The following is a 21,191-nucleotide window of genomic DNA, read 5'->3' on the forward strand; positions in this document are numbered from 1 at the left end:
GGCATCTGCTGTTAAATGATAAAAGAGAAAGACTAGAACTTTTTGTGTGATGTACAATTGTCTCACTTGCTGTCTGAACCAGCTACATGGTTGAAAGAGAAATCCTGAGGTTACAGAAGAATAGATTTCTTTCTAAACAAGAGGAGAAAATTTCAGACCAGTATTGAAGATTGCAACTCAGCATTGAAAACTTAACCAGGGAAAGGGTGCTACTTAAAGGCTGTGTTCTGTGTGTTGGGTTTAGATATCTGATGTCTATTTCCCATCTGAATTTCCTTTTTGTAGGACTAGTGGATTATACTAAAGAATGAGATTACCTGAAGTCAGTCTTTTGTACACTGTTTTTTGGTACAGGATGCCTACATTGAGGTCAAACCTTCTATTATTCCTTAGATTTATTTACTTTTACATGTTCCTAGGATAATTATGCCAGTTTAAGTCTTTAGACAGATTCTTGGAATTAAGATGGTCAAAATGGAAAGAAAATCCAGTTAAGGACATACTTAATGGTACAATTTCAGTGGCTGAGTGCCTATTAATGCCAAAGACTTAAATATTTATATATATATAAAATACAAAAGTTTGTACACATATATAAAGAAATCAGAAGAAGTATTACATGAAAAGATACTTTGTGCTCCTCAGGTTTATTCTGTGTTAGTGTTAAAAATCTTATGTATATACATCATTCAGCAAATAAAGTTTTAATTTTCTGTACTCCTCTGTTCGGTATTTCAATACAGTAAAGAGATGAATGAGGGTAGAGGATTGTATTACTTCTTGCATAAATAATAGAAGGGTTTAGAAAGCTTCAGTTACAGAGGCATTTAATTGCATCTGCACAAATTTACAGGCAGACTGCAGAGGTATTACTGGGGTATAATATATGCAGGAAGAACAAAGGCTGACTTTGCTTTCGTAGATTTAATTTTCAGGAATGGTAGGCCTGAAAACCTCCTTGTTTATTGTAAAGTGAGATGGAAATCAGAGGCTAATACACCTACATATCCACAGATATGCTTTTGTAATGCAATCTTAGGGTAAATCTATATTTAATAAATAAATTAAGTTAAATTGTATATGATTGGTTTACTTTTTTCACTTTTTTATTTTAAACTAACTTACTACAGGAGTACTTGGAATTTAAATTCTTTGAGGCATCATTTTAAGCTCCAAAGTGCTGTTGAGTTGAACTGTGTGAAATTTATTACTACGTGTGATTATATGGAGAAAGGCACTAGGTATTGTTGAAGACAGTTCGACAGAGAAAAATCTTAGCAGTTCTTTGAGGCCTTTTTAACTCACTGGGTTGGAAAGGTGTGAGGTTTCTGGGGGTTTGGTGTGGGGCATTTCTTTCCTTCTCCTTGAGATGGTATTTGTGATACTCATCCGTGCTGATAAATATAGTTAAATTTGCATTGTGCAGCATCCTATGTAGTTATCTATGATAAACTTGACCTGAAGATTCCTTTTGTGTGCTGACATTGTGTTGTTTCTTGGAATGTGTCTTTATTTTCCCAATCTTTTGAGGAGATAGGAAAAAGGGGCAGAATTTCACCATTGTGCAGAATAATCTATGTCTGGAAAAAAGATTACTTTCAGAATGCTTTCCAGGAAAAGAAAAACAGATGAGGAATGATATTGCTTTATTTATTTATTTATTTATTAGCATTTTCTTAAAGGATGGATTTATAAGGATCCATGTTAATGTCAACTGTCAGAGACCGGGAGATGAATTTTCATACTCAGGTTTCATCTCCATGACTAGTAAATCTACTTTCACGTAGCCCCTACTTTCGTGTGAAATTATTTATAGCCTGATTTTTTAGAAGTAATATTTGTTTATATGTGCATAAGCACATACATTTCTATGTATGCACTAGTTATATATATGACAAAAAAAAATCTACCGTATATATAATGTAATCTAAAAAGAATACTAAGAATGATTAAAAGTAAACGTTCATAGAAAAATCACTTTCTTGCATGTTTCCTGTGGCACATTAGCAAAATTCTTCCCACAGTCATTTATATCTTCATATTTAAGGATAATCTTAGTTTCAGCAGGAGTGTAATCTGCTTTTTAGTTGAGATTATCTTGTTAGTAACAAAATAATTTAACTCTAGCAATTACCAAGCTTCATTATTTTCAGCTGATGGGCCATCGACTTACAGATATCTCTGAATAATGATTTACGGAATTAAATTAATATATATGATACAGCATTTCACATAGCAGTTTCCTAAAGGGCTTGGAATATCACTGAAAAGCTGTTTGTTGCCATAATTCTGAAAACTACTGAGTCCTCACATTTTATATCCTGACTCATCTGTTGAGTCTGATATTCGTAACACTTTAACATCCTTGAAAAAACTTTCTTTATTGGCAAGTCTCAAAATTCATCAAAATGGACCTCCTAACTTAGCTTTTCTCTTCAGAACGTTACTACTGGAATGCCAAATAGTCCACATCATTGTTTTGTGCATCTAATGTTGTAAAACGCTGCTGTCTGTTCTGATACCAAGCAAACAACTTCTTGCCTCATATGTGCAAGGAGAGTAAGCAAGAGTGTTGCTTTGTCTTACATACCTTGAAAGTCAGAGCTAATGAGGAAGTTCTGATTTCTACAAGGGCCCAGAGAACCAAAGGTTTAGATTGAGGACAAGTGGTGGAGCTAAGCAGATCTGTATCACTTGCTTGTACTCCAGGTTGATCTCAAACTAGCTGATGTTAACTGTTGTCTAGGAGATTATTGAGCCTGGGTTGTTTGGAGAGAGAGGGCTTCACTCTTGGCTTTTATATTCAGAAAATTTAGAGGTTATTCACTCTTGAGAAAAATGCAGCAGTTTGCAGAAAGAAAACCCTATAACTTGGTCTCTGGAAGAATGAGAACAGGAATGGTACAAAAGCCAAAATGACATATTGAAGAAAATGCTGTGTTATATTTATATTAAACAATATGTTTCACTTATTGTTTTAACCTTCCTCTCTGTTTGTTGTGTTCTTATGAATAAATGAAAAATATTGCCCAAACTGTTTTATGTCACTATTTATGAGCTGGCTATAGATCCTGGAAGATAAACTTGTAGCAAAGCTGATTCCAGCTGGACCTGCTGATATAGAAATGTCTGATAAACAAGTGGGTGACACAAACAGGTATTCCAGTCTGAGAACAGAGTGAATCATAAGATTCTCTTCCGAGAGACACGTTTCACTCAAACTGTGAAATTGAGAAGGGAGGTCAAGAGTACAGCTCAGACCTGCAAGCATTACACAGGCTGTCTAGCTCAGCTGGGAAGAGGTTTACCTAGAAGCACCTCCTTTGTTTGAATGTTACAAACTTAAGTGTGTTTTTTGAAAGTCACACTTTCACTGCTATGTCAGCTATTTGTAATAACTGACTCCTCCAGTTACAAAAAAATTAAACTGAGAAAAACAGTTCTTGTAAAAATTCTATTTTTATCATGTATAAAGCTAACAGATATTTACTGATAATTCTTATACTATTATGGAATTCTACACATGTTTTCATGAGGTAGTTAAGTGCACTGGCATGACTTTAGAAAAAGAACATTGTGGCCTTTTAATTCACTTTCTATTATCTGTTACACTATAATAAAATTTGAATGTTATTGGAGACAGAAATTTCAAAGTTAAAAGCTTCCAAGATTGATAGTTTTGTAAATTGGTTTTAAGTATTTTAAATTTATAACTATCATTATGTTGCTAAAAAACATTGACTCTGGAATGACTGACTTCCTCTTGCAGTAATTAAAAAATATTATGACAGCTATAGTTTTATAGTGAGCATAAAAATTAGTGAGGTAAGTTCAATGAGGTAAGGTTAGTGTTGGAAGTTTTATTAACAAAAACTTTAAGTATTAGCACATGAGTTACAATTCCCATGTGTTTTCCAAAATTTGCTGGAACTGAACTGAATATCCAATTCTGAACTTTGGACTAGTTGCTTTCAACTACCTAATTTTAGTGGTACGAGGAGGCAGAGATATAAATTTGAATAAAACAGCTGTTAGGCAGTTGGCTGCGTTGATACACTATGCTACGCACAATCAGAATTCCTGGTGGCATACCATGTTCCACAACAATGAGTTTCAAACTGCCCGAGGGAACCATTTATATCTTGGCTACAATCTCTGGTTCAGCTGAAACTTTCTCTAGTGTAGTTTGACCAGTCAGTATTACTGATTTTTTCTCTTTTAAAGAGCAGCATAATTTGGACGAGCAGAAATAAAAGAATTAATGGCAAATCAAGATATTTTAGTAGATATGGGGGCTGGCTAAGCTGTTGGGGAAGGTGGCTGGGAGCTTTATGAAACCTGTAAGTGCACCGTCTTTTGAGGAATAAGTAAAGGTGTGTAAGTGTGTTTGATGCATTATACAATCAGAAGATTCTCCCCCATCCTTGTAGGGAAGAACTTGAAAGAGCTTGTGATGGTGATTCTATAAGGGAAATGATATGAGATGGTACAACTTCGTTTTCCTGATGTGAACAGCCCAGTCTGCGCTGTGTTTATAAACCATCTAATGGTACTTGCTGTCCGTTCCCCTTGGCTGCAATATACTCAGCTGCTTTAAACCCCTTTCCTTTTGTCAGTTCTTAAATACTGTTGAGTAGAAAGATAGGTGAATAGGTTATCCTTTAAAGACTATGCTGTTAGCCATCAGCTCTGTAATAACATAACTTGCCGAATTAAAACGTAAACTAGAGCAACCGTAATACCTGGAGTGATAAGGGTGGGAGCGTTGTTGAAATAATGCTTGAAAGTGAAATCTTCCTCCACGAAGGAAAAAAGGTAGCTAAGTCACTAACCTTTCAATTTGGAACACAAGTATAAAGCATATTGATTGTGCAAGTTTTAAGTGCCTGCAGCTTCAAAATGTGGCCACGTTATGCCTTTTCTGCCTCGAATTTTGCATAGGTCGGATCTTTTTGAAAGAAATGAATGTATTATGGTATAGATCACTAGGAACAGATGTTGCTTTGGAAAAAACATGTTTATCAAATTGGGTTGAAAAATGAAGGACAAATATGATGAGAGGATAGCTTTCATTTTATTGTTGTATTTTAGAATAGGGTTTTTTTACTAGCTCTGAAGTGGAGAGTAGAGTATTTGCAAAAAGGCCAGTGTGAGGGTATGGCCTCTGTACTCAGAACTCAGTACTTGTTATAAAAATTGATGTGACATCTCTTTTATTAATTCTTTAAACTGGTTTTAGAAATCAAAATTTAGCATATTACATTTCACCAGATGCACATGGATGTCTAAATACAGGCATTAAGATCTTTAATAGAAGTTTGGTTTTTTGCTTAACTGAAGTGGGTCCTCAAAAGGCGGCTGCATAATGCACTAAGAGAGCAAACAGTAGCACAGGAAAGTGTCAACAGCCCTGTGAAACCTGTTGTGGTCATCGGGAAGGGAGGGAATGATAGCAAAAAAGGGAATAAGACAGGCTCTTGGACACAATGACAAATACTGACTGCGGTGTGTGCTTGAAGAGAGGTGGAGTTAGGAGGGAGATGGACAATGGGTTGCAGCTTGCCTTATCTGTTCCCTCAGGTGTGGTACTATGGTACTCTTAGCACTTGACAAGTAAATTCAGGATTAGGTCTAAAAAATGCAGCCAAACCTTTGCTTTAAATGCATTTATTTCTGATGGTAAAATAAATAATTCTTAACAGTGAAACACAGTAGTGCTGCTTCATGTTTTACTTCCTCATGGAGCTCCAGAACACTAAAACCACTTTCATAGATGATATATATAATATGGCATATAAGTTAAGCAGTTAACAGTAAGGAACTTCAAGAAATAGACGTCACTATGGGAGCTGTTCATGAGTGGCGGGTGATGACATGAAGATTAATAAAGTTCAACTTTGAATTTGGCAATTTTTGCCACTTACATGAACTTTTCTTTTCTTTTTAAAGTATAACCCAGTTCTGAAGTTTTTGCAGTGTGTTGTATATTTCCAGAGCGAGTGACAGAGTTTATTGTATTAAATAGTTGAAATAAGTAGTTGCTGAGGAAAAAGAAGTTAGACAAAATTAAAGAGCTATTTACTTGGACAGAGGTCTTTGAAATGCTTTATGTGTTAGCTATCAGATCTGCTTTGCTTTATTTTTCTGGATTCACGTTGCCAAGTTTTACAGTAAATGTGCTGCCAGAGCTTGGGAAAAATAAGTCAAAGACTCTTAAAATTACATAGTGTTGAGTGAAAAGCTAAAAAGAGAGTTTTTGTGTATCCTTATCCTTTCAAATATAAAAATGTATATATGATGCTGTAAACTGACCCACATTTAATTTCCCTTCAGGTTATATTTAAAATGCCATAGATGTGAAAGGAGGAGTAACAAAATGGCACACATTTCTCATAGGGTACTGGCACGCTTTGTTTAGAATACTTCGTTGTTCTGTTATTTTTGGGAGATATGATTTCATAGTACCATTTTCAGGGAAGTGATAACTTCTAATATTGGCCAATTCATCTCGGCTATAAATAAAGTAGTATATTTTGCTTCTTGTCTTCCACAAGATGAGGAACTGATTTAACTGCTTTTTGGTTTTACACCATCTGGAAGTTCATATTTGACTTATTAAATGATGTCATACATGCTTAGCAGCAAACAGATAAGGTATAGTAACAGGTCGCGTGCAGTTCAGGCTGAGGTAGTTCTATTCTGCATTGTGGGAAATATAAAAGTCTTGGTCCATGATTACTGGTTGCAGAATGAAGAATTTGGGGAAGGTGAAAATAACTGATATAACTGATGTTATAAACTTCCACATAGCATTCCTGTTAATAGAAAGTAAATCTGTACAACTAAGACCGCACTGTATGAGTTGCCTATTCACTCTCCCAAGACTGGCACTGGCTCACAGTTCTGACTCTTGGAAAACTTGCATAGAGCCCTGGCTTCAGAATGGCTCCTTGCTGTGTGTGTTAGTTTGGGGAATGGTTTAGCTATTAAAATGAAAATACATGGGCTTCGTTTTGTGTGTGCGCGTGTGTGTTTGAATTAAAGTCTAATCTCTGAAGTATGACATTGGATTTGTTGTGGCTTGGAAGTTACCTTGTGGGCTATTATGTAAGTGTCAGTCCTTGGCAGATAACGTGTGATGTAAGCCAATCCTTTATTTCTCTGTGTTAGCAATACGGGTGCCCTCTTTGACTCTGGAGCAGGCAGAACCACTCACCTGCCAGAGAGGCAGGAGTGGTAATAGGAAACACTAGAACTGGAAGGGAGGATCTGCCATCTAAGTCTGTGGTGGCACATGCCATACTCTTTTCTTTCCCAATGCTTGCTCTGTCCCTGTGTGAAGTGGATTTGCTGGGATTGCAGTATTCTGTGCTGTGTTGGTTATGAGCTGCTCAGCGATTCATTTGTTAACTGCATTTCTGAACCTAAATGTGGGAACAGATATAATTTAGTGGAAGTGCTTGCTGCAGGGACTGAGGTGTGTAAGGTACGGCTCTTGCAGTACCAATGGTAAACCCAAACGTATTTTGCTGCTCTAATAAATGGAGACGTTTACTGTTTTATTGCAAAAATTCATTTTATTTCAGAAGTATTGTATTCCGCTATTGTATTTTAATTTAAGGAAGCTGTGACAAGATCTTTTACTTTGAATACGTTTTTGAAAGTTCTTAAGAGGCGATCATCTGAGTAGTATATTGAAAATTCTCAAAGATTGTATCTGTGAGCACCCCAACAGTGACCATTTCCTCTCCTCTTCACAGCGTAGAACGTAATGCCTTTTCCCTTTGGAATTATAGCTTGCTTTGTGCTAATTACTCTGTGCAGTGCTTATGTATTAATAGAAATGTATTATTAGGAAAGCTACTAGGAATTTGAAGCTGTGACGCAGGATTGTTAGGTATACTTGGGAAAAAAAGTTGCTTTATTGCTAGCTCTTTGTTTCTTCCCCTATTTTGACTTTTTTTTGTGTGCTTCCACCTGGATCCGTATGTGTATGCCTAGTGCTGTGGCTGTGTCTATTCTCATTGTAAATACTTTCCTGTTTCTTGATTATAGTCCCTAAAGACCCAGTTCCCTCCTCCTCCTTCACTTCCTTGAGCAGGTACCCTATCATTTAGGTTTTCTCTTTTTCTTGCCACTTTATTTCTTGCTTCGCTAAATGATTTTCTGCTTTTGATGATATTTATGGTGCTGTCTGTGAAGATGTCTTCTGCTTTTCCCACCCCTCTTTTGTAATGGAGGGGAGTCAGCTATTTTTCCTCATTTTGAAATTCTTTTAGGACTACCGAAGCCTTTAATTGCAATTAGCAGTAGGGCTGCTTGTAGAAATGACTGCATACAAATAGTAACCAATATCAAGTGATCTATGGATTTTTTCCAGACCACCAGCAACTATTTGCCTGACCATAATTTGGGAACTGTTTGAACTGTGTTAAGAGAACAATAAAATTGCATGCTTGAGCATTTATGCAACAAGAAATAAGAAAAATCAAGGTTACACATACACCTTCTGGACTCTTGGAATGCTTTTGATTTTTTTTTTTCTCTTCCCCCCGCCCGCTTTAATGCTATTTTATGTTTTGATGAGTCTTCATTTTTGATTATGCATTGAAGCTGAAAAAAACTTTTTTTTTTTTATTGCATTTTAACAAGTAAAAGAATCTCAGTCTGAGATCAAGTAGGATATATCTAGGTAGAAAAGAAAACATTTCTTAAGTGACAATAAAAAGGAAAGGGAATTAGAAAAACCCATAAATGCTAATGATCTTTACTAAAACCTAAATATATTTGATTTACTTACTGTAGGTTGATGCCTTGCGGTTGCGATTGGAAGAAAAAGAAACTTTTCTGAATAAAAAAACAAAACAACTTCAAGACCTCACAGAAGAGAAAGGAACTCTGGCTGGAGAGATTCGGGATATGAAAGACATGTTGGAAGTAAAAGAAAGAAAAATTAATGTCCTTCAAAAAAAGGTATGATAAGTCATGAAAGGATATGTTGTAAAACTTTTGAGGCACATTTAAAGGAAATATACATAATTCCTGCAGCGTGTTGCTTTTAATATATTAAAAATGCAATGAGTAAGCCTGCAAGTCAAGAGTTCTCTAAAATAAAATATATGACTGTTTTCCATGGGATCATTTCTTAGTATTGTATCTTAATCATATAATGAAAATATTAGGTGCTGCACTTTCCTCAAAATTGTTGGAGTTAACAGAGTTCCAAAAATTCTGACAAAACCTTTTGTTTCTCAGCATGAGAGATTCTGTCATCCTTACTAACACTGATTACTGCTCTTTCCAAATAATGTAGACAAAATGTGTGGGACTGCTAAAAGATTAGGATACTGCTTTTTTTCTTTAAAAACACTTCTGGAGGAGGGGAGCGGGGAAAGAAAGTAAATAAAGTCAGTTATCTGCTTTTCCCACGAGCTAAGGACATCAATAAGAGAGGCTCTCTCTGAATGACCTTATTAGTCTTATTTCTGATTTCCCACAAATTTAGCCAACTGCATTTACTCTTTGGTAAGTTGGATTTAATCATTATAGTTTCCACTTGGGAGAGTAGGGAGGGAATTTCCTGGAAAGGCAGCTCGGCACGGGCTCTGCCTACAGTAGTAAGGTGTTTATTTACCATATCCTTTTCCTCACACAACTGTATTTATGCTAGCAGGTATGTTCTCAGTGTCTCATGTGTATCACCTTTTATCATACCTAGCATACAGATAAGTGGAGACGGTGATCCTGGCATCAAATACATTTGCTCTTAGTTTTCCCCTCCTTTTACAGCTACTCAAAGAATGTCTACTCTTTACTCTCTCTTGTTATGTAGGTAGTTCATGTTACTGTGGTTTTCCTCTAGAATTCACGTAAGATTCACATGGTCTAGCTGTGCTTGTCTATGCAGTTGGTTAAACAAGTTGGTTAATTTGGCTTTAAAAAGCCAAGTCCTTATTTTCCAGTAACTGCGTTTTTCATGTGCAGGAAATAAGGCCTATTGAAATCGGAATATAGCTACACATCCACTCTAATCTTATTTCTGAATATTTCCTTTGTTAGCAATGCTGATGATGTAAGGATAGCAAACTTCAAGCCTTTTATGCTGTGCTGAATGCTAATTAGTTTTGGACTTCACTTTGGAATTCTGAAGAAAAGAATGCATCTTTTCTTACAGTTTCTATTCTAAAAAACCCCAGACAAGCCAACAGTTTACAGTTGGTCTTGTATTTAATCTGGAGGAAATGGGTCCGTAGGAGGAATGTGGATTCAGTGATCAAAATTGTGTGATGAATGTAACTTACCACAGAGCTGTCATCACTATCTGTCGTGGCTGTGTGCTCAGAAATATGTAGCATAGTGTTTTTCTGGTTTTAATACATCATGGCTATTTTATTAGGGCTTGCAGATGGTCCTGCCTCTTTTGCACCTGCTTCTTAATGGAAATAATCACTCAAACTGCACTATCTCTCTTTGCTAAATCATAGACTAAACACATGTTATAGTCTCATGAGCTCCAGTGTACAATGTGATAAATCCTTCTAACTACTAGGTGTCAAATCGGAGTTAGTACTAAACTGATTCTTTAAAACTGGAGGTAGCATCTGAATTTTTTTAAAGGTTTTGTTCTTGTATTTATGCTTCACCAGGGGACTTCTAAAGTTCACTATATGAAATGACGTGTCTCTGGGCGTTCATTTATGTTCAGTTAAAGGCAAAGGAAGCACAACTGCTTTTTGACTGTAGGCAGATTGTTCATTCATTCATGCCTTATTTCAGAAATACGTTTGACTATATAACAGTAATTCCTAGTGCTGTCGTAGTCTTATTATAGTACTTTTGAACAGTCTATTTTCAGCCAGTTTCAGATAGTCTAGGAGTAAATGCTGTGCTTTAAGAAAAAGATTCTTTAAGGTACCTCTTTCCAGTTTTGACAACATACCTTTCCAATAGCAACTATACGTAAGAATAAATCTTGATGGACAAGTATTTAATATGTATTGATTGCAGTAATTCTATCCTTTACTTGAATCTAAATTGTGCATTTATCCTTTAGCCCTTGCTGAATTGTATGTCCTTCTTGAATTCCTCTACTTTTTGCTTATCTACTCGTTCTGATCTTTTGGTCACTTCTGCTGTTGTTGTCACATCATGTGATGGCAGCCAGACGTTTGCATGTTGAGCATTTAGAAATTAATTTATTCTCATCGTCAACATACATTTATGTGGAGAATTCAGTAGGTGGAAAGCAACACGGACCGTTTCATATGACACTTAGGAGGTGAGGTATCCTGGGCCCTCTAGTGGATTGTCCTGCCTTTGCCTACCTTCTTTCTGGTCGTTCCCCTGAAAACCCTCCTGAAAGTGGAGGAATTGCTTCTGGTTATTATTTCTAAGGTCTCTCTAGACATTAGGTTCTTCTGACTGTAATATTGGACTTGATGATCCAGTGGGTCTCTTCCAACCTTATGATTCCATGATTATAATGCTGATCTCTATTTTATTTTTTCTATGCATTTTGTATCTGCGTTTTTCTTTAATTTTGATATGAGGACTTGTGAATAACAGTTACTTTAGTGTCTTCATTTGTTAATGCAAGATAGAATCATAGAATCATAGAATAACCAGGTTGGAAGAGACCCACCGGATCATCGAGTCCAACCGTTCATCTCTTTTCACTCAGCCTGAAAAGATTCACTTAGCCCAAAATAATATTTGGTTTAATACTTGTATTTAAGTAACAGAAGAAGGAAGAATTTGTATATAGAGCTTAAAACTATTTCTGTCGGTAGTAACTGAAAACTGATTATGAAGGAGTATGAAACTTGGAAAGAAGCAATTTATAATTCTATATTTTCTCCTGTGTACTTTGCTAATATCTGCCATGTTGAAAAAATACAAAAGAGACCAAACCAAAATGGGAAAAGCTCACTCTCAAAGGTGGAGCTGTTTCTTCTTCTTTGCGGACAGCTGTTATACTTGGAGGACAGGACAGGTTCTGTTGAGGACTCCCTACCAAAGGTGTGGAAGAAACCAAAACATTGGCAATAAAACAACTGTGGTGAGTCCCACAGGATGGGAGAAGAACACACATAAGGCAACACATTGCACAAAAACGTAATGGGCTAGATAATGAGCTAATCATGTGTTGTCCTTCCATGAGTGGTTTTGGTGTAATTTTTGACCAAATGGAAACCCCACTACACTATTTAGTATAATTTGCAGGCTTAAGGGAGGCCCAGTACTGGAACAGCATGCATTTAGAGGATTTGGATCAGGGTAGATTGGCGTGAAGTAATAATAAACTTATGTCAATGTCAGAGGTGCAATATTACTTAATATTTCTTTCTTTTAGAATCTTTGGCACCACTGTTCCATTTTAGTGCCAGTAAAGTTGGGTATGCTGTTTTAATAGCCTTGTTTAACCTGGCAAAGCTAGTCTTACACCTCATATCTGTCAGCTCAGCATGCAGAGGGGCAGACCTCAGAAATCTTTATGTATTTCGGACCAGAATGTGCAAGTTCTATGAATATGGCTGAAGGGCAGAAGTACTGAACTTGGATAATGATTCTTTCATGTCTCTTTTTTGCTCCCATATGTTCTCTTTCGTACAGTAGCTATACCTGGTGTGTTTTGTCCTCTAGGAATCTCTAGATACTTAAAACACTCACAATTACATACTCTGAAGTATGAGTCTCAGTGTTGAAAACAGTAGCTGTTGAGACAAGAACGGCATGGAAGATGTAGACCTGGATCATATTAGGACAACAGCTTGTGGAATTCTTTTGTGGGAACTATTATAAGAGAGCACCATGTAAAGGGGGCTAATATAATATTCTACTTTGACTCTCAACATAGCTTTTCATGTAAAATGTTATAGTTTCCATCTTTAATAGTTTAAGCTTTGTGATTGATGAAGTGCTACATGACCAAGGGCCCTAACCTACCAGCTAATTAGCATTTGTAGGAAATGTCATAAAGCCTTAGCGCTCATGTAATAATTGGAATCTGTATTTGGAGTGGCTGGACTGTGCACAGTAGGCTATATTGTCCAGTTGCTGTTAAATTAAAATGTGTTGTATTATTAATTGCATGCTTTACTCTTAGCTTAGAGGAAATTTGCATATGGCCAGGTTAGGAGTATACCGGTATAAAGAAATGAATCCTACTCTTCTGATTAGAGGTATACGTGAGTATTATTTCTTGGTGCAGATATTCTGGCTGGGAACACCACTTAAATTGAAACTTCAGAATCCAAAATGGAAGACCTAAGAGATCAATGTCTTTTGTTTGACCTTAACAAGTAGAAATTGTAAGCACATTGCTGATAGAAGAAGCCTTTGATTTTTTTTTTTTTTTTAAATCATGATTTAATCAGTTAGGAGCATGTTTTCATAATTTTCTAAAGGAGTCATAACGGCATGGTGAAAGAAAATACTATTAAATAGACTATGTGAACTGGGTTTTTGCAATTACCAAATCAGTGTCCTAGTGTATTTCTAGAGTCTGCTAACTAATTCTGAACTTAGTTGTTCAGTAAAACAGACCAATGTTCTGACTGCAGATTATCAGTGGTAAACAAAAATCAGGGAGTCATTCTGGTGTAACATGGAAGTTTTGATGTGTCAAAGCTGCTATGGCGACTATTGACTTGTGTAATACTTGAAAAATGTTTCTTCTAATAATATATGCCCACTTTAAGGATACAGCATTTAGTTTACTGAGTATTAGAGAATTGTACTTTTTTGGCTGCTTATGCTTGCAGCTTTGCCAAATCATGTTATGTTACCCAGACGAGGCAATATCAAAGCGAGATTGAACTAAATAAAGCCAATTGTTCATTCAGGGTGGTGGCGTTATTGACCCAAATACCTTGTCAAATGCAGCCTTGGAACCCTTAAACTTAACCTTGTTATGTACCACGTGCAATCTCAAATAAATACAGGAAAACCTCAAGCCTAACCAGTGCAGCTGTTTGGATGTGCTCATCCTGTACATTGAGAACAGTGTCAGTAAGAAGAGATGCTGTCATATATTATGTTTGTGTAGTTCTTAGCCCAGTAGTATGATACTATTACTACATACATTATTAACTAATACATTGCTAATTGTCTAAATGTAGTTATATATGCAGAAAGGAGACAATCAGCTGTAAGATCTAAAATATGATATATAAATGAGCTAAAAAATGATCACTTTTGGGAGCGTGAGTTGTGTGTATATTGATCACGTGTATTTGGAATTTAAATGATAAATCCTTAAGTGTCAATAATGTAAATAATTGTAGATCAAGTTACACACTAGTGAGTTTTGGGCTCAGTGGAAGAGAACTGAATAGGTCAAGACTCAAGTTGTATGTAGCATACAGAAGTGCTCTTAAAAACAGTGTGCTATTAGCAAACTAGGACTGAGCTTAATGAGATACTTATATAATGGTTTCACGCTGCTTATGTGACCCAGTGCTATTGACAAGGAAGGAAGGAAGCTGCCATTCAGCTCTGAAATGTCAATACTAATTAACAAAGTTATCTTTAAATAAGATCCTGAATTTTATTCCTGCAGAGAAAGCAGCCAACTCACATGCTGGGAATTCTAAGCTGTGTGAAGAGTAATATTTTCTTTTCAATAGAGCTGGAGGAAATTTCTTTTGAAGTGTGAAAGAGTTATATTATGTATAGTGTGACTGAGCAAAAAAAAAAGTAGAAGTTGTCATATTTGGGAGGTGTAGAAGAACGCAAATGAATTATTTAGGAAATGGTTGACTACTTATATATCTGGAAAAGAATGAAAGAGAATTAGAACCGCTTGAGAGAAGAAATATATTGTTCTGTGAAATAGCCTTCCAAGCAATGGGATAGATGTCTGCTGAGTGGAATGAAAAATTATAAAGGAAAGCATGAAAATAATTTTAGATTAAAGAGGTGTCCTGCTGTCATGAGTTATTTTTGGAGTTTTAGCTGCTCACTGAGGAGAGTGTTTGTGATTCACCGCCCTTGGAACTGTCTTTGAGTGGCCACCTAACTCTTTCCTAAGTGTCCCAACATAAGGCGATCAGATGGTTTTACACCTGCAGGCTGTTTACTGTTGAATCCTTGACAACTACTTTAAATGACACAAAATCAGATCCATCAAAAAATAGCCCATGGAACAAAATTTTGCACAAACCCCAAAGGCTTCTACGTGTTGTTTACCTGCTAATCTTTTTCTTGAAAGCTCTTTCAAGCTCCATACGCCAGGTGCCCGATTGGTAGTAAGGAAGAAGACGGTTGGGTGGCTTTTCACCTTTTCTGACTGACTCAGGTGTTGAAAAGGGGGGTTCACGTGAATGCACTTCAGCTCCCTCTGTGAATCAGCAGCCATTTCTCTGCTCATGTTGTAATTGAGTGTAGAAGTACTCTATGCCAGGCTCCAAAATTTGTACCCACTTTACTAGGTTACCATTTTAGGGATTTTCTGCAGTAGAATGAATATGTGTATTAAAAGCATAGCTCTGGCTTCAGAATATATAAGGTGGCAAGCTGGGAATATGTTGCCAAGTAATATTTTAACTAAAGCAACACTGGTTTTACTCTATATATCATGTTTTGTTACACAGCATAACTGTGACTATACCAGTATTGGGAGAGGTGTTTAACTCATTTGTTTTTTTCCATCGGGATACGTAAGTCGTCACCTTCAACACAATCCTTTATGAGCTGGGAACTGTGCATCCTATCAGGCTGGAATATTTGGAGGTGTTTTATCTATTACTTAATGCTACGTGCATAGCCAGAACAACTGTTGAAGCTACTAGTTTGGGAAGACTTTTGTTAATGCTAGAAGTATTTCAAAGCTGTAATTACTTCCTGCTCGTGTAAAGTGTGGATGTTGTTTACAAAACTGAGCAAACAAAATATTTGCATGTTATGTTTTCATCTGAACTAAAGCACCGTTCATACTGGAATTTGGTGTATTAATACTAAGTCTCAGACAGTTCAAAATGTGCTAACATTGCCTATAGGCAAAGTATAATGATAAATTTTGAATCCCTTATTGACTTTATGAAAGCATGCAATTCAAATGCAGGTCTTATGAGGAGCGGCTGAGAGAGCTGGGTTTGTTTAGCCTGGAGAAGAGGAGGCTGAGGGGAGACCTCATTGCTCTCTACAACTACCTGAAAGGAGGTTGTAGAGAGGAGGGTGCTGGCCTCTTCTCCCAAGTGACACGGGACAGGACAAGAGGGAACGGCCTCAAGCTCCGCCAGGGGAGGTTTAGGCTGGACATTAGGAAAAAGTTTTTCACAGGAAGGGTGATTGGGCACTGGAACAGGCTGCTCAGGGAGGTGGTTGAGTCCCCTTCCCTGGAGGTGTTTAAGGCACGGGTGGACGAGGTGCTACGGGGCATGGTTTAGTGTTTGATAGGAATGGTTGGACTCGATGATCCGGTGGGTCTCTTCCAACCTGGTGATTCTATGATTCTATGAAATACACGAAAATACACATGCAGGTAAGTTTAATAGCAACAATGAATGAGAATTGTTATTTTCATACTTCTCCCTTCATATTATTGTTACCAGGTGTAGCCAGAGCTAGTGGTGCCAATCTGGTCAGATTGCTTTGAAAATTTTCTTGTTGCCAAGTAGTACGTATGTCTTGGTGGCAGAATCAACAGTGGTATATTGGACTCTGAGTAGAATAAATCCAACTTTGGAATGGAGTCTGAATCTAAATCACTTCCTTCTAGCACACCTGACTTGAATTTTTAACTCCTAGCCAGGCAGAGTGCTAAGATCAAAGTGAAACGAAGAGAATGGAGTAAGATTTTTGGAATGTAAAAAGGAAAGTGGTGTAACGTTGCATCATCTTTTGTAGATGAAATAATTATTTGACCTATTTCCCATTCATTTAGGCATAAATCTCCACTAAATCCCCTAAAGGTAATTATGCCAGTGTAAACCCTTATTTATCTGTTAGAAAAAGCGTGCCCACTATATTTATTGCCTAAGTGATGCCTTGATTTGACAGCAGAAATTTCCATTTGCGTCCACAGACAGGCACAGAGTCCTTTATCGCTGTGTTTAACCCCATGTCAGAGTTGACTGCACACCATGGGAACTTCTCTACCTTCCTCTGTACAGAAAGTGCTTGCTGCTGATCTTGAGGGAGGGTGAGAAATTGCTGAATGTCCACATGAATTTGTAAACTATTTGTCTTAAAGCGACTTCTTGTTGATAGACAGTATTAAGAGTATGTAAAAGCACATTTTTAATTTGAGTGAAATACCTTCTCTGACCTATCCCAAAATCTTAATCTATGGTTAAGTCTGGATTTTTGTTTTGGCTGTCATGGGAGCCATAAATAGCTTTATTTGAATGTTTATTTAAAAAAAAATCCATGACTTTTGAGAGTTTCAGCTTTATCATATGTCAGGAGGAGGATGTGGTAGCAAGCAGCTGAAGAAATGTGAAGGACTTCGAAGTATAGAATCTAGACTACATGGGGAAGGTAATAGAAAACGGGAGTTTTCTATTTTAGTTGCAGAAGAGATCATCCCTGTGAACCATCCATGGGAGCTAGGCTTGTAAGCTGCGTTAGATTTACAAAACATGATTTCTTGTGTGGCATCTTAAGTCTTTAGCAGTTTCACTGTTAGGGCTCTTTCCTTGTTACTGATTTTTGTACACTATCATTTTATGAAATATAATATCAGATGTAGTCATCATCCCTAAAGGACTTCAGAATGTTTTTAACTGATAACTCCTAACTAACCAGAAGGTTTTAACTCGTTTGTCAAACCTCACCGTGGAGGTGGGGAGTAAGACTTTGAGTACTAACAAAAGTGAACATGGAGCTACAAAGGCTGAATGCTATGGGAGAGACAATCTGACAATTGCTCAAAGTTTTCACCATCCTATATAATACTTAAGGTAATTTTTAAAATATCTAGCTTAAAACCCAAAGAAATATACATTAGAGAACAAATGTTACAAATATCTTCTCAGTTTTAATACAAGATGAAGTCAGTGTCACTGACACTGTAATAGCAGATGGCCTCCAGTGGATTTTCCTCTAATTGCCAAAGGGACAATGAGTGTTCTTCATGGATCCTTTCATCAAGGCTTTTACAATAAATGGAAAAAATGAAGAAAGCCAAATGAATAAAGATGGCTGCATTGACTATTAAATGACCTAGTGAAAAACTGAGTTAGGGAAAAAAGTATTTCTGTCATGGATCTACTATGCAATAACTTTATACAGTTGATAGTATTAGAACTGGTTTTTTAGGAGGAGATATATGTTAAAGGAAATTCAGAGAAAGATTCAAAAAAAGGACATTTTTCATACCAAAAGCAAACTTTGTTAAACACAGAACTACTTCAGATTATTTCAACTTCCTATTCTGACATTTATATGAAAGCATTGCTGTGTTACTTCTGCTGCTATAGAAAATCTAAACTGTTCAGCAGATGTTGATTAAAGACATCCAAGTTGCTACGTTTAACATTTCACTCTGAGTTTAGTGGTGCTTTGATAGTTTATACATAGAAAGACTGTGTCTGCCTGGCAGTAACTAATGGTGAAACTCAATACGTGCATTGTCTTTCGTGGAGCTATAGTACAAATATTAAATTATACCTTAGAGTAAGAAGAATCTTAGTTCCCTGATGAACACCATTTTGAACACTTCAACTCTTAATTGATATAAACCAATGTACATTGACCATATGTTAATTTAGGATGATTAAGAAAAGACATCTTTAAAAGAAGGGGGAAGGGAGATATATTACCCTCCTGCAAAGATTTTTTTTTTCATGTAAAGTCATTACGCTGTTTCTTATATATGAGTATAGATGCCTTCTGTATCCAGGTAGCTAAAAGGAATCTTTCCAATGGAAAGGTTATTATTATTTCTGATTAATTCCTGTTCAACTGTTTAAGCTCCACTGCTATTTTTCCCTGTTTTTTACCACTGACGCTTAAGGGGACTCTTGTAAAACAGCACTGTGTCAAATTAGATTGTCTATTACAATCTCTTGAATGCAGTTTCTAAGGGCAGGATGCTCTTCTAGAACAAATCAACATAACTTAATATTGAATTCAAATAGGCATCCCTTAGAGTAGCTAAAGGGAAGGCCTGCTATTTTTAGTTTCAATGAAAAAATTTTTGCTCTGATGGATTTTTTTATTTAAAATTATTTCCCATATTGAGGGCTTTCTTCCTCCTACTTTAACCTGTTCGCCCTCTTATTCCTTACTCTGAGAGTAAGGAAATGTAAAATTTAATGTTTTTCCTCTGTTGTTATTGATCAATTATTATATTATTATTTAGAATATTTTATAGGAAAACTGGGAAATAACAGAATATTGGAAATCTCAAATAATTTTGTAAAGCTGGAAGAATGGTTATGTAATTAAGGCCTAAATAGGGCAGAGCAGATTTAAAGCACTGTACTTAGACTTCTTTAGGTGTGAAACGTCTGGCATTTATAAGTTCTATACAGTTGAGTTATTTGGAATTAAAAGCAGTTCACTTGTCTGAAATTCTCTGAATTAAAAAAAAGAATACTGAGAATTTCCTATGTTCTTGAACAATCAAATAAAGGTTACATTAATTCTCAAGTGGACTATTTGTACTTTTGAAGCCTTTATAGGGAATATGTTTAACGTTGCCATACAGTTCTAAGTAAAAAGCATGTTATGAAACTATTAATGTGAGGAGACATAATTACTGTTACCATGTAATTTATGGCTTGAGTCTTCTAACAAAGTTAGTTGTAGCATGTTAGACGTTTGCTAGACTCCGTTACACTATCCTGTAGAACAGTGTGACGTTTGAATGTGCATTTATTTTGGTTTTGTCTAGACTCTCGTATCTTTTATAGCTTTCTATTGGAATAAAAACTATAGGAGTTGCTTAAATGAGGGATGTATTGAGTTTCAAATATAAACCTTACAAAGCACGTTAAATATCTTTTTAAACTTTCCAGGAAAGGAAATAAAGGTATTCTTTTCCTTCACTCAAGCTGATGGTTTAAATGGTGACCCTAAGCCATCAATAGAAGTACGTAGTGGTGTTTATAGAAACAAAATGGCTATCCTGAAAGAATTACAATACATAAATAAAATTACGTGGAAAATAGGTGAGAAAAACTGGGAGACTACAGATTATCATAGAGTTTAAATGATGAAAGAGTTTAATTAAAAATGTAAATTAACTGGCTTGTCCACATGGATATGTGTGATATCTCAATGGAGCAGTGACTTTCTAGGCTAGAAATATTTTATTGTAAACCATAGTTCTGGAGTGAACATGGGAAGAATGAACATGAAAGAATAAAAGTAAAAAAATCCTTCAGGTAATAAAAAAAGATGCCTGCATTGATTGAAGCTGATTGAAGAAGTATGAAAAAGGATAAATGTACAATTGTAGTTAAGATAAGAAGGACTTAACTGGAGTGAGAAGGCAGATCTCAGATACGGCCTTCTTCAATATTTTAATTTAGAAAATAGTCTTCAGATTTCAGTTAGGAAAAAAATGTTTAAGTGCTGGTGGGTAAAAGGAAATGGTAACTAACCATTTTTTCATGGTTAACTTGAAGTAACACAGGTCATATTTTCAGGTGCTCTCGGTGTGCAATTGGGCTGGACTTGAGAAGTTCAGGAGTTGGTCATTACCTGGTAATATGTAAATTGTTCCGAGATGTAGGATTTTATACCCAACCAACCCAGCTTGAAAATCTGGCCCTGAATGTATGTAGACAGTGGATATAAAAAGCATTAGCTTGTTAAGAATGAATGTCCAGCTCTTTGTCATAACTGGGATTATGGGTTAGTCAAAATTGTATTATTATACTTACTATCTGGAAATATCTATTGCTTTTTGAATTATGTCACAATAAATACATAAAATGAGTAAAAAAACTTTTCAGTGGATATCTGACAAGATTGTGAGTCCTGCTTAGGAGAGTCCAAAAGTCAAGCTGTTTTGTTCAGAGGATTTATTGGTCCCTGAAGAGAAGGAGACAGAGACTGAGTATTTCCAGATACACAAGTGGATATTATCAGCCCAGGCTTCTTCTGGCTAGCTTCCTGGTGAAGGTTAATTTTAGCATTAAGTTCCAACTCTTTCTCAGCTGGAGTCTGGCAACAGAAGCCAAGCTTTCAGTCCAGGAGCTCCTTTCTGTGTGACAGCCTTCTCTCTTGGCTCAGTTTGC

General features: G+C 36.2%; 1 protein-coding gene across 16 annotated transcripts in view; it reads left to right on the top strand.

Moving 5' to 3' along the window:
- The window catches only part of ERC2 (ELKS/RAB6-interacting/CAST family member 2), a 367,942-nt gene that overhangs the window by 90,376 nt on the left and 256,375 nt on the right, over positions 1-21,191 (top strand). For all 16 annotated transcript variants that reach the window (XM_069865912.1, XM_069865911.1, XM_069865913.1 and 13 more), the window contains one exon: positions 8,806-8,973. In XM_069865912.1, the coding sequence (XP_069722013.1) occupies positions 8,806-8,973 (168 nt within the window). The remainder of the gene's footprint in view (positions 1-8,805; positions 8,974-21,191) is intronic.

The sequence above is a fragment of the Phaenicophaeus curvirostris genome, chromosome 11, assembly GCF_032191515.1.
Source record: "Phaenicophaeus curvirostris isolate KB17595 chromosome 11, BPBGC_Pcur_1.0, whole genome shotgun sequence".
Lineage (NCBI taxonomy): Eukaryota > Metazoa > Chordata > Aves > Cuculiformes > Cuculidae > Phaenicophaeus > Phaenicophaeus curvirostris.